The 14,368-nt window shown below is 31.7% G+C and overlaps 1 protein-coding gene across 3 annotated transcripts; it reads right to left on the bottom strand.

Annotated features, from left to right (window-relative positions):
• Positions 1 to 8,396, bottom strand: CLPR4 (CLP protease R subunit 4). Of its 3 annotated transcripts, XR_014434101.1 has the most exons (9): positions 8,108 to 8,396; positions 6,367 to 6,570; positions 4,649 to 4,704; positions 2,733 to 2,859; positions 2,320 to 2,397; positions 1,865 to 1,978; positions 1,683 to 1,793; positions 664 to 738; positions 1 to 250 (listed from the first exon to the last, which is right to left on the bottom strand). XR_014434101.1 is itself a non-coding variant. In XM_020375652.3 (8 exons), exons 1-7 carry the CDS (start codon positions 8,363 to 8,365, stop codon positions 1,722 to 1,724), a joined length of 909 nt encoding a protein of 302 aa, XP_020231241.1. In that variant the 5' UTR covers positions 8,366 to 8,395; the 3' UTR covers positions 1 to 253; positions 1,683 to 1,721. The 3 variants fall into 3 exon arrangements, 2 of the variants coding, with proteins under 2 accessions (XP_020231241.1, XP_020231240.1); XM_020375652.3 differs by lacking the exon at positions 664 to 738 and having other exon boundaries at positions 1 to 253; positions 8,108 to 8,395; XM_020375651.3 differs by lacking the exon at positions 664 to 738 and having other exon boundaries at positions 8,108 to 8,395.
• Between the last annotated feature and the right edge of the window lie 5,972 nt (positions 8,397 to 14,368).

Raw genomic sequence — 14,368 nt, 5'->3', positions numbered from 1 at the left:
TTTCGTTCCACCAATACTGTCAAGCTTTTAAATTAGAATGAACCAGAATACAATCATGTGTACAAAAGAAACCAATCATGTGTACAACGAACTAGAAAACAAGTAGTGGTACAGGTAGATCCTTCGGCCTATTGTTGGGGGAGGGAAATATAGTCTATGGTATTAACAATGAGACTCCAATGTCCTCTACTTGCTTGGCACGGTTGTACAAATTCACTGCTGATCTTGATCTTTTTCCATTTAAGCTTATCTACTTCATATAAACAAAGAATTTATTAAGAATAGAAAGCTAAAAATAGCGAGAAATAGGAACTTCACTAACCATATCAATTTCCACACACATTCCTGTAGTCAGGAACAATTCCATGAGAAATATATCAGACCACGCAGAAACAGTCTTTGATTGGAATAGTTAACATATTTAGCGCAGCACACATTTTACCATTATTCTACATATTAAAGTACTATCTTTATTTCAACCCTCCCCCCTCCAAAAACAAAAGTCAATGCTGAAAAAGGAAACAAAAGGGGATATTGTTTTAAAAATACAAAAAGTAAAATCACTATAATGGCCATCAATTTTGACAACAGACTCCATCAACGTGACATACCACTTAAAATTAGATAATGCAAAAAAAATATACACAGCCAAGACTAACGGACCAGCAAATGTGAAGGTTGCATATTCCCATGTCTCCCTTACATCTGTCTCCAACACGTTGCGAAGTAAGCACCCAACTAACAAGGTGAAACTAAATCAGGCCAAATGCAAGATATAAACGAGTATACCAAACCGCCCAAGCAGCAACAATGGCATGACCATGCATGTCCCTTCTTCTGGGATTAAGATCCTCTAAAGTTCAAAAGTAACTGCACCATCATGCAGTTCAAATCCAACAATATATCCAATGTTTCATATTTTTTGTTATAAATAAAGCATTTTCATGCTTAGATCATTTGCAGTTACTTTTTTTTTTTAAATGTTGAGGATCTTGGCCCCCTCTGATAAATCTCTATATAATTTGGGGGTAGGAGGTGGGGAATATATTTGCATGGAATGTAGACATGAAAACAAATAATCGCCTCCTTAAATGAGAGAACCTGGCTATGCTTGCACTTGTTAGTGAAATAGAACAGAACAGAAACTACGGAGGTTGTGGATGTCACTATCAATAAAAGCTGACTATTTAGATCGGCTATGGATGTCACCATCAATAAAAGCTTACTTTTTAGATCATTAAGAGTGACAAGTTTATTGAAAGCATAATATTTCAAAAAAGGTTTAAACTAAGGGCATAATATTCCCAAAAAGCTTCAAAGTGAGGGCTTTGGGGCTTCCTTTCTACACAAACATGAAACACTAACTCATGGTTGGTGAAATCACTAGACCACGCTACAAAATTATTCATTTTACAGTGGCAAATACCAAAAGCTTAAAGCTTAAAGTGTAAAAGGACAAATTATAATCACAGGTGATTGATTTGCTTAATTGACCAACACTAGCTTCATGGGCAATAAATTTCTGAGCATCACAAACAATCCAGCAAAATAATAACAAGAACTACAAGATTTAATAAGAATTGTTGGTAAAAAGGGGGCAGTTACTCTTATAAGATAACATTAAATCAATTTTGAAGTTGAAACAACTGTTTAATACAATAAAGTCTAAAGATGTACTTTACCTGAAAACTCCAAATAAATAGCAATTTAAATTCCAACTGTCAAATAAGCTGTGCCTTTTTAAGGTCAGAAACAACTCCACGATCTTCAGTGCCCCTGTCATTGTATAATACCTGCAAAAAGACAGCTACTTTAATTTTCAAGGCAAATAAAGGACAAAAAGAAAATGTCTGACGGCAAGTACCTTATCTATGATTCCATATTCAACAGCTTCACTGGGGCTAAAATACTTCGGACGCTGAATATCAGCTTCAATCTGCTCGGGTGTTTTTTCAATATGCTTTGCATACAATTTAACCTTTTAAAAGATTAAACAATGTGAGTTGTTACAATAATCTTTGAATCAGAATTTGATAAAGATAATGAGTAAAACCCACATCCATAAGAGTCCATATTAAATCAAAAACATGCAAGTCCACTGTGAAATCCAAATATAACACAATTCATAATCTCAAGCTCGGGGGTTGAATGAACAAGCAAATGTTTGGCTACTGCTCAACAAATTCCCATTTGGATATTTTGAAGGGAATAAAAACACAAATTATGCACTGGTCCACATAGCTTTATAGATAGTAATTATCAATTATCAATTAATTACAACTAAAACTTAACTATATATAATTAGATTGAAGTATTTACCAATTCTGTCTTCACATTATTGACTTCTCGTCTCGCAAGGTTAACATCTGTTGCTTGACCTTGAAACCTTGCAATTGGCTGCAAATTGAAAAGACATACAATTAACATGTTTGGATAAAATATCCCCAAAGACACGCAATAAACTAAGTAACTGAAGTGACCATTCATGTGCTAGAACCCAACAACTTAAGCACGTGGAATAGTTAGGGGTTATTTGGTTTATGAGAACATTTTCTTTTCATTTTCACTTTTACTTGAAAAAATGCCACCTTATTTTCAGTTTGTTTCCTGTTTTGCCAGTTTTGTATATAAACTTTTGAATACAGGAAATAAAGTAAAAACAAAATATAAACAATAAACGTTTTCTCAAACTAAATAGCCCTAGTCCTTAAAAGAAATGGTTGAGAACAAACCTGTCTTATCATTATTGTTGATGATGGCAAAGCCGAACGGTTTCCCTTTGCACCAGCAGCCAAAAGCAAGGCTGCTTCTCCCCAAGCATTACCAACACAAAGAGTAAAAATAGGAGGCTTGACATACCTGTAGCAGAACAAGTTAGCTAGATTAATAAACACAAACTTCCTATTGAGAATTCTTCAAATAGGGAAAAAGCTATAGAGTAAAACAGAATGTCTCCTTCAGGATAGGCTTATGCAGGAAGAGAAAACAGTTGTTTCATAATAAACATAAACGTTCAGCATCATGTCCATTTACAATCTAATAGATATTAACATCATGTTTTTAGCATCCAAGGGTGAACTACTAGGATCAGCCTAGTGATAGGAATTGGAATAGTATGTATTATAGGGTTCTAAGTTTGAACTCTGGTATCATCGTTGTAATTCTAGTAGATAAAAAAAATCCAAGAGTAGAAACATTAATCCAAAAGAGAGAAACAAAAGGTATGCAGTATGGCAAAACTAGGTAAAATTGTTGTCAAAGAGAGATCACCATTTAGTGACATCATAGACAAAGTTCATGACAAAACACATATAGGAAACTCAACCTCTAAAGTGGGTCAGATGTATATATAAGCTAAATAAATTGGCTCCACATATAGGAAAAGAGTTTATTTAAAAATCTGATGATCAGTTAAAAAGCATTATACACCTTAGAGATCATCAAAGATACCAACAAAAGTTAACATAAGCTAGATAATCATTTTCAATGGAAAAATACCTAGGTAAGGGTGGGTGCAAATCATGATAGTTCAATCAATAATCAAATTGTGAATTAGGTCTATTTTCCAAATCGCAAATCAAACTGTATCCTGAATCGTTAGATTCTTGATTGATAATAAAATATAGTATATACAACTAACAAAGACATAGAAGCACAAACTCACGATCAATAACTAAAAACACAAATCTAAGAGCATTATAAAAACATATTTAATCCAATTTAAAATTATGCAACACATATACAATTATATAAACTAATATATATTTTAATAAAAGATGTTTAATTGGTCCGTCAAAAGTGTTTAGGTATGGAGAAGATTTTGTTGAGAGAGATGAAATTCACTTCATTGATTTCTATGCTTCAAAAGGAATCAGTCTCCAATTATCTATTGGAAGATATCTTTGGTGCAAAACCAAAACAAAAAAAAAGCAAAAAGCTAAAAAAAAGTGGTCAATACCTACATCAGAAAGACGTCAAATTTATCATGGACCCAAATGTCAGAAATTATTTTTAAAATTTTTACTTTTAGTAGAAAAAAATTAAAGAGTTATACCTATCAAGATAAATTATAATGACATACATACACTAACTACATTCACATTATTTATAAAAAAAAAAAAAAAAAAAAAAAAAAAAAAAAAAAAACCATCCCCTAAGATAATGGTTTCCATACTACACCAGTCGGACCATTTTTTTGGATCTTGCGTCACCCAACCCAGTTTGGTGCACAACCCACCTGCACCAGAATCACTTGCAATTCAGCTGTAATTCCTGCTATTCATGGTGCAACTCAAGCACCCAAACAATTTTCTCAACAATTCATATAGCTAACTACTCGAATTGAATTGTGTATTGTATCATGAACTGTACGATGCTAATAACAATGGTGCATGGTATACATGCTACTGCCACTCAGATTGTTAAAATCAGAACACAGTGCCTATGCAAAGGACTTCTCCACCTTACAACCCACAACATGCAATGCAAGGTGGAGCAGAGAAAATAAAGACACCTCATCACATCATAAATTTAAGAGTTAAAGATTTTTTTCCATTTAAATGACACCTGTTTAGTACTCAGTTTAAGAGCCCAACATAAGTGAGAGAGATAAAGAAAATAAATGACATGATAACATAGTGATAATAACCTCATCACATCATAAATTGCAAAGGCCTCAGTCTCATAACCCAACTTCTCACCTCCCTGAAAGAAGGAAACAAAATTCTATTAAACAACATTTCCACGGAGATTGTGGGACCATTATTTAGAATCTTACAAAAATTATTTGCAGCTCTTTAGTAATAAGAAATGAAAGCACTATAGCCCGACAGTTCAGATTGATTCACAGAGCCACCTCCTAGTGGGATAAGGTTGAGTTCTTGCTGTTGTTATTGTTTTATATGATATTCTCATAAAACAGGGTAGCTATCTGCTGATAATACAAATTCTACATTTTATCACAAAAAGAAATATAGTAGCTATAATTGATTTATTGATTTCATTAAGCTAAGCAATTTAAAATAATATTAAATTATTGAGCAGAGGTTTAGCATGCATCTCCAAGAGAAAAACATTAAAATAAACTCAAAAAAATGTTATGATTGGTAGTAGTTTCTTGAAGTTTCAAAACTTGTACTTACTATTCTTTAGTTTCTATGTAAACTAGATTGACAAATGTTGGATGGTCCTATATGACAAGATCAGATATGATCTGCAATTAAGTAGGATTGTGATTGTAATTGATGTACATAGGGGGATTAATTGAGTGTAGTTTTAATTTGTGATTTGTTTCCTTACTTCCTTATGTACATTTGCCTCACCTCATTATTTGTGTTTTGTTTCTTTATTAACTTAACTAGGGTAGCCTCATTAGGATCTATATATTTGTATCAATTTTTCTAGTTTCAATTTCAATCAACAAAAACAATCCCATCCTTCTTCTCTGTTTTCAAGTGCATGCATGCATTAACATGATAGTTTCAGCATATTATTAGGCATTAGCTATTATTCAATCTATTCAATATCAGTCCCCTTAACACAAAACCTGGCTCCATCAATTTTGGCTTCCATATAAGCTCCATAAGTCATGGTGTGTATAAAAGGTGAGGCTTGGTTGAACTATAGGCTTTAGATATGCTTCAACATCACAGGAGTGAACCTAGACTTAACCCCACCCAGAACCCCCACCCCCTGTCCAATGCTGGCGACCTGGTAGTACCTTAGGCTAGTTTGAATTTAGCTCAAGAGTTGCATTTTCTCTACACTATATCACAGTCTAGTGAGAGCATGGCCTAGAGCACTCATTGACACTTTTATTCACAATAATTGCTAGTATTATGTTTACTGTGCATCACAATTAAAAGCAACTGCCACCAACATTGCACTTATCAAAATTTACATTGATATGCATTTCAGATTACTAACAAAAGATTGAGCAAGTCTTGCAATTTCTTAGGCTAACATTAGGACATAAGTTGGTATTACTTGAAAAAGGGAACACCCAAAAGCATGATCTTTATCAAGGTGCACTGCAATAGGGAATAATATCCTTATTAATTCCAAAATTAAATGCATTAACACTTTGAAATGAATTATATTATATTTCTAATAAAGTTGTGTGATTTGATCTGACTTATCTACTATCACTCCTCTAATGCACGCACTCCCTAGTCCCCTCCCCACTCTCCATATTCTATTCCTTCTTACAACACCTCATTCTACATCAAGCGATTCCTGCTATATGAACTTTAGTAATAAGATGAATGCTTTGACATTAGATAAACCAGTGTACATCAAGCTATGAGAAAGTCTTTCTCAGGGAGAAGACAATATCCTAGGCTGAATACATAGAGAAACATTACTTACCTTGGTTGTCCCAGTGGAGTTTATGTATAGGTAAATAGGCTTATCATCGTCTTCATATTGAAGGTAAAGAAACTCAGCTAGTATTAACTCAGTGACAGATGGAACAAGAGACATGCCCAAATAAACAATTCGATTTTTATACAAGTAAGAAGCCAAGTCCGGTGGAGGTTGCTCCCATGCACTTCCTCTTGAAAAAGGAATAACCTATCCAACAAAGAAAAAAAAACAACACAACCGGCATAAATAGTATTTATAGGATATATTGTTCTGCAATATGCCATAAATATTGTACAATGTGCATTATAAGTTATACCACTTATTATCATAATATATAGATCATGCACGAATAACTTTACACATTAAAAAGGACCCATGTGAGTTACAGAATGTTTGTTTGAGACACTGCACAGCAATGACCATATACAACTTCTATTACAACACAGATCTACATACATCAGTCCTTTTTCAACAAAAGAAAAATTAACATAAATTAGACGAAAACAAAAAAGAACAATGACATGAGCTCCATACACTTAGTGTCAAACAAAGACAAATAAAATGACAAAACAAACGAGCTCCCTGTCCTCTCCGCATACCTGCCAAAAAGACTGAAAAAAACTGCCCACTGACTACCAAAGAGAACCCATTAAAAGAAATCCTATCCCTTCTCAAGTATATGGATAAAGTGACAAAGAAACCTAAAACAACATGCATTACAACGTGCCAGAAGGGATCAATGCCTCTTGGCACCTTAGGAATGCCATTTTAAGTTCAACGTTAAAGCATGCCTCTATCATCTTATTAGTATGAGTAGAAAAATTCTCTAATAACCCAGCCATCTAACTAGCTATCATCCACTATAGTAAATTGGAATAAAGTAAGCAGAATGTTAAAAGAATTACTAGTTGTCAGACTTTGAGATTCTCTGCATCAATCAGTTTAGGGTTTTTGATTTTGGTATTTTGAACATCACAATCTTTGACTTGAACTATGAACATTGTGCTTGCACAATGAGTAGTTTATATCAGAAATCAATGCAAAAAAGTAAATTATTTTACTCTTTTAATTTTATAAAGTTAACATTTTTCTTGCCCTCTCGTGCTAGAACAAGACAGAGCATAACACATGCATTCCATTCTATGTTTAATTTCAAAAATAAAACAGAATAGAACGTGTGGTTAAAAACATGTCCGAAAATATTTTTTAAAACCTCTGGGGCAACTAAGATAAATATAGTTGGCTACCCCTATAAATATTTTTAGTTCCGGTTCCTAGAAAATGCTATTTTTTATAAAGTGTGTCTTCTCTGCTAACAACTTTGTTTTGTCGGGTGTGATTATGATGATTGACCTTCAGAACTCATTGATACATTTCCAATCCCTGATTTGTTACCAGCAAACTTTGTTCTAAAACGACCTTAGCCATCACCAAAACCTATAAAATCCAAATTCCACACCTCTCTGCCTAACTCGCGTTCAAATTGAATAAACTCTACATACTCCAACCTTTTTCTTTCTAGCAAAACGAAAACTACAAGCCCTACGACCTCATACACGTACTTACTAATTAAACGTTTAAACCCATAAACACACACTCGAAATTATCACGGTATGCACAGAAAAACGGTGAATATCCACGCCACAAAATATTCAATTCGAAAATTCGCGTAAAATCGCCAATCTCTTATCCAATTCGAAACCAGCATCGAAAACGCGGTTGAAAAGAGGAGAAAAAGTGGTACCATAGTAACGACGCCTCGTTTGGGGCTGGAACCAGGAAACGACGCCGGATTGAGGGAGGAGGGTCGGAGCTTGTGGCCGGAGAAGAGGCTAGAGGCGCTGCTGATTCCGGCGTAAGGAGCGACGAAGTTGGTGGAGAGAGAGGTCCTGAGGGAGGAGGAGTTCATGGCTCTGATAGGGGTTCCGGTTCGAGACGAAGACGGCAATGCCAGCATGGGCTTGTTGAGTGCGAAGCTAGAAGCTGCTGTGGCAACCTCCATAGTGAAGCGTGCAGAAAGAAATGGAGATTAAGGAAGTCACCACTTTTAACTGGATGCCCTTGGGCTGGGCTTGTAGAATTACGGCCCAGACAATTTTTTTGGTTGGGGTGTCTGTTGCATGTCTAGGAAATATTTATAACCTACACATGTATTTATACAGATTTCTTCAATTATTTTTATTTCAACACATTTCTAGAACTCACTCATAAATAAGGATGACAAAAATACCCGCACCCGCGGGTACTTACGGATTATAAATGGGGCGGGGGCGGGTATGATGTACCCGCGGATACCCGTTTAATATTATTTCTTAAATATCTTAATTATTCTTATACCACATAGCCTTAAAACTGCACTCTCTCATCTTATTTTCATACAAAAGTGAGGTTGATGAAGTTACTAACATGTGTTAAGCATGTTATAGAATTATGTTAGATGTAATTTGATTAATTTTCTAGCTTTGATTGGACCAATAAGATTTATGTACTTTAAGTTGTTTACTTTCATTTGGAATTATGAGATTGAATTATTGTAACTTTGTGATGAGACTTTAACTTACTTGTCAGATTGATGTATTTTAAATTATTGATTATATTACATTTTTATTATTATTTTAACAAAATTAACGTTAAATACAAATTCAAAATTAACATTAAATTTTTATTTTCAATATTTTAATGACATTAAATATAAACTTAAAATTATTTGTAATATAATATTTTTAATTTCTTAAAAAATTTATAAATATCCATGGATATTTGTGGGTATTCAAGAAATTCATGGATACCCGCTTAATGGATACCTACACGGATATGAGGTGGGTATGGGGCCAATTTTCATTTAACGGGGCGGGGGCGGATTTACTATTACCCGCCCCATTGCCATCCCTACTCATAAATAATATTTTTCTATAACACTCGTTCTAAAATATTTATTATTTTAAAATGGGTGTTCTAAAAAAATATTATTATGAAATGAGTATCTCAAACTAAGTAATTTAGAACTGTGTTGAAATAAGGATAATTTAAGAAATTTATTAAATAACAGGTGCAAGAAAGAAAAATACAAATATAGAAAGTATTAGCTTGCATTGCTTAGTTTTGGTTTGGTATCTTTTTGTTTTCGATCATAGAATTTGTTGTTTGTTGTTGGTAGAAATTTGTATCAAGAAATCTAAATAAAATTCGATATTTTCAAAAGGATAACTTTTCATAAGATTCAAATAAATAGTGATGGCAACAAGATGAGATAAGTAAGGGTTTCACTATTTCTTTTTCGTCCTTGCTTTCATATTTTATATCCATTCTTGTTTTCATAATTGACGAGTATATGATTTGTGTCCTTATCCCTATCGGATATCAGGTATATTTGTATCCGTCAAAAAATTAATTAACTTTTTTAAGAAAATATATTAAAAAAATGATAATTTTAACATAGAGTAACAATTACAAAATTATATTAATTAAATTTTATTTGACATAAATTTAAAATAAAGTAAGAATTACATAAATGTCAAATAAATTTTTAAAAATAAATTAAATTTTTAGAAATTTAAAGTAGATATGGTTACAGGTACAGGATGAATATGTATATACTCATCCCATCCCCATACCCGGTTTAATAAATTGGGTATAAGTTGTATTTGTATTCAATCAAACTAAGTATTTTTTTGTCAAAGTTAAAAGGTGTTCGAATATTACTTACAAGTATAAATTTATTTGGTATCCATACAAACAAATAAGATTTTTATTCGCGAGACCAAGAAATTAATGGATGTAGTGGATTCTTTTTGATGAATTAGAAAAGAAAAAAAAACAATTAACTTAGCAAGATTTTATGTTTCAAGATTTTATTTACTAAATAAATTAAATTAGTATATAAGACAAATAGCACAAATAATTTGATAAAAACAACATGAAACACATATAAGTACGAAAACCTAACAAATGACTTAGAACAGCTAGTATTTTTTGTTTTTACTTTATTTTCAATAAAATAACAATGAATATAAACAAATACATATATTTCGATATTGATAAACATATTACATTAATATAAAAAATTAATTATGTAGAACAATATTATCTTTTTTATTTTCAATTGAGACATATTAATTGAACTTAAATACATACAACTTATAGTATTTCGATATTTTTATATTGATTTTATAAGTTAAACATTAATATAATGCACAAAAATAAACATTTGAGGAAAAAGGGAAAATGAGTCATAGAAAATTAAAAGGAAAAAAGTTATAAATAGATTAAATGCAATAAAAAAATAATTAAAAAAAAAGTTGTTAAAGGAAGATGAAAGGGTTATCGAAAGACGAATTAAAAAATAAATACACTATGAATGGTGAATTACGTATAAAGCTTTCCAATAACCTTAAGTAGGGGTGGACAAAAAAAACTAAACTGAACTGAACTGAACTGAACTGGTGGTGAACTGTACTATAAAAAACTGAACTATTTGTAAAAAAATTTGAATTGAACTGTTTAAAAAAAACTGAACTGAACTGAACTGTTGTAAAGTTGAACTGTACTGAACTATAAAAACTGAACTGAATTATAAAAATTGAACTATTTTTATAAAAAAATAAATGTGTTTAACATGTTATGTCTTAATAGATTAGCTCGATAGTTTAATAACCAAAATTTTAGAAAAAAAAGTGATTTGAAAAAAAATTGTATCAATTTTGTTGAACTTAACGGATCAATTGAGCTATGTTGAACTACTTATTTTTAGGCTTAAAATTCACTGAGTTTGTTTGACTTAATTTTATATTTTTTTCCTTTGAAAATTTTAAATAAAATGGAAAATAAAGTAAAGTTGACAAATGTGTCCTATTTTGATAGATAAATGAGTCAAAATTGTTCAATTCAAAATATCATAACAGTTTAGTGCAGTTTAAATTGCAGTTCAGTTCAAGTTTTTATAATATAGTTCAGTTCAGTTCAATGACACAAAAAAATAGTTCAGTTCAGTTCGTCTGAACTAATATTTAGTTTAGTTCAGTTCATATGAACTACTTTTAAGTTCAATATAATTTTTATAAGTTCAGTTCAGTTCAGTTCGTTTTGCCCACGCCTAACCTTAAGCTATTAGTATCGATGTAAGCGGTGTTTGTAAGTAGTGTGAAATGTAATCACAAAGAAAAAATAGCTAAGGTCCTTTATGTATTGTATAATAATTCTGACTATTACAAAATGTTAACATGTGTCTTTAAGGTAATTATTGGTCTGAACAAGTGTAGTAACTTCTTGTAACTATTGATAAATGCTTTGTGTTTAGTCACATTTTCTTAAAAGTGTAACTACCCTTTTAAGATAATTGTCAATCTACTCAAATAAGTGTAATTGCCCTTTTGAGGTAATGATCAAATTTCTTGAATAGAAATTCTCGAGATTCCTAACAACATGCCCAAATTTATTTTAAGTATTTTCTAACTTTATCAACTCCTCACTTTTCTCATGACATAAATCTTAAAAAGTATCGATAATATATAAACTTAGCCAAAATTTCCTATTTTATTGCAATAATAATTCTTAAATTGTTTCAATGCCCAACTTTTTTTATGAGTAGCAATGATAACTCTCAAAATAAAGGTTGTGGGATTCATTTTATTCAAGGAAGATTTAACAATAATGTTTATACAAAGTTATGTACCTTTTGGAGAAAAAATTTAACACAGTATGAAAACTTGTTATATTATGTATAATTTTTCTTCAATTCTCAAGTATATGGACAATCCCTTTATTGCAAACCTACATTGCTACTATTGATACTAACTCGGTCTTTTAATATGATCACAAAGATAATTTTGAGTAGGACAACAATAGGTGAACATTACACTTAAAATTGTATTAAAAAATTGGTTGTTTACAATGGAACAATGAACATGCATCTTCAGTCACAAGAAACAACTAAGTGAAACACATAAGTGCCTTTATCATTCTTTAAAGTGCAACTCAACGATTCACAAGTATAATTATTCTTTCCTTTGGTTGGATCATATACACTAGTACCATTGATCATGTTTGTTACTCCTTACACTTTTTAATAAGTCAAATCTATACGTTAAACTAAAAAATGAATAAAATATTTTGGCTAATATATATCTAAGTGTTAGAATCCAAAAATTTCTGATCTTACCCATAGATGATTTTGATTTCCATTTGAAATCTTATTGGCTAAGGAATGTCTGAAGATCAGACTAATCCTTCACCAATGATTTTTTAAATAGGTTTTTAGGAGTCTCCATCGACATTTTACTCAAAACGTCAAAAAAAGGAAAAAAAAAATTAAAAATTAATTGTGGCCTTCATAACCAGAATTAGGTTTGTGGGTCAGTTACGTATAAGGAATGTATTAAGCACCTTATAGTACCCTATCTTGGTACCCTATTATGATTTTAGCATAGTAAGGAACAATAATTTAAACGTTTACCCCTTTTATTAATTACTTACATGTTTAGTGTCTACATGATGACAATAATATTATGAACAAAACAATTATATAAATACAAAGAGAGAAAGTGAAAGACTTTGATGAAATACCTTCAGAGCAAGCTTTATAAAAGAGAAGAATCTCAAATCTTATTATAAAGGCATGTTTTGGTAATCTTTCGCTCTACAAGAACCTCACACACACTCAGGAAAGACTAGAGAGAGAAGAAAGAGTTTCTATTTGGACTAGATCAACTAAGCAGTGAGTATGGAGAAACATGCCCCGTACTCGCTTATATAGGGAGCTAGAGGCATGGAATGGTTGTTCCCAAACCTAAAACAGTCGTTCTGCCCCATAAATTTGCACACAAAATGGACCCTTAGAATAGGTTGTTCCCAATTAGGGTTATAAGCCATTTTTTTGATTTGGAATGGATTGTTCTAGTTTGGGCACGGTCATTCTATGCATAAAACCTAGTTTTTGAGCTTCTGGGTCTTCTAGAGTCGTTCTAGTCCATTTAGATGCTCTATTAGGCCTTCAAGGGTTGCTCGTGCCATCCTAATAGCCCTTTGTCCGTGGTAGTGGCAGTCCGGACGGAATCTAGTGTCTACACTAAGGAACTATTTTTATTTTGTAATGAATTAGTAATATATGTGCTTTAAATACCAATTATTTCAATCTCATAAATTTTCACAATTTTACCACTTCTCTTAATTGTAATTTGATAATCATTCTTGTGTTATTTAAAATATATATACATTAAAGATGATTAGGCATGTCAAAGCCAATCACAATCTCTATGGCTTGGATCAAGTTTTCTCTCTTATTCTATCAATTAATAAATCTAAGGATTATGTTTTCATCTCCTTTTGTAATCAAATTATTTCTCCTTAAATTAATTTAGAACACCTCTTATATAATATATTACAATGTGTATGGTTGCAAGAGTAATGTGCTACCAATATCATTAGTACATCAATAACTACTCTTATTTTAGAGCAACATGCCAACTAAATTTTGGCCTCATGTAGTCAACTATGGTGTACACTTTATCAACATATTGTCTTCATCTATTTTTTTTTATCACATAACACCATATGAGTTTTTGCATCATACACCACTAAATTTAAAACACTTAAGGATGTTTGGTTGCTTAACCTTTGCTTCCACACTCTCATAAGGGAGACAAAAGTCGAACCCTTAAGTAAGGGAATGTATCTCTTGGATACAAAGTTAAAGTTAAAGGATGCATTTCATTATATTTGACTTCTAAAATTTTTTTTGCCAATGTGAGTATAATTCTTTGTGAGGATCATTTTCCATATTAGAAAAATACTTTTAGTTATTCTATCATTATTTTACAATCCTTAAATTTTAGACATCACCTTCATTATTACATTCTTTTATCTTTATCTTAGGCATTGCAACCAAAACTTTTACAACAATTGACCAGTCACCCATCACCACCTAATCATATTCCTCTCTTCTTATCTTTTACACATCTCAAAAGGTTCATGTCAATAAAAAAAGTCATATTTTTATCTCAATAATTTT

This window comes from Cajanus cajan, chromosome 5 (assembly GCF_000230855.2).
Source record: "Cajanus cajan strain Asha chromosome 5, NIPB_CcT2T_4, whole genome shotgun sequence".
NCBI classification, from domain to species: Eukaryota; Viridiplantae; Streptophyta; class Magnoliopsida; order Fabales; family Fabaceae; genus Cajanus; species Cajanus cajan.
This window is presented reverse-complemented; position numbering and strand designations above follow the sequence as displayed.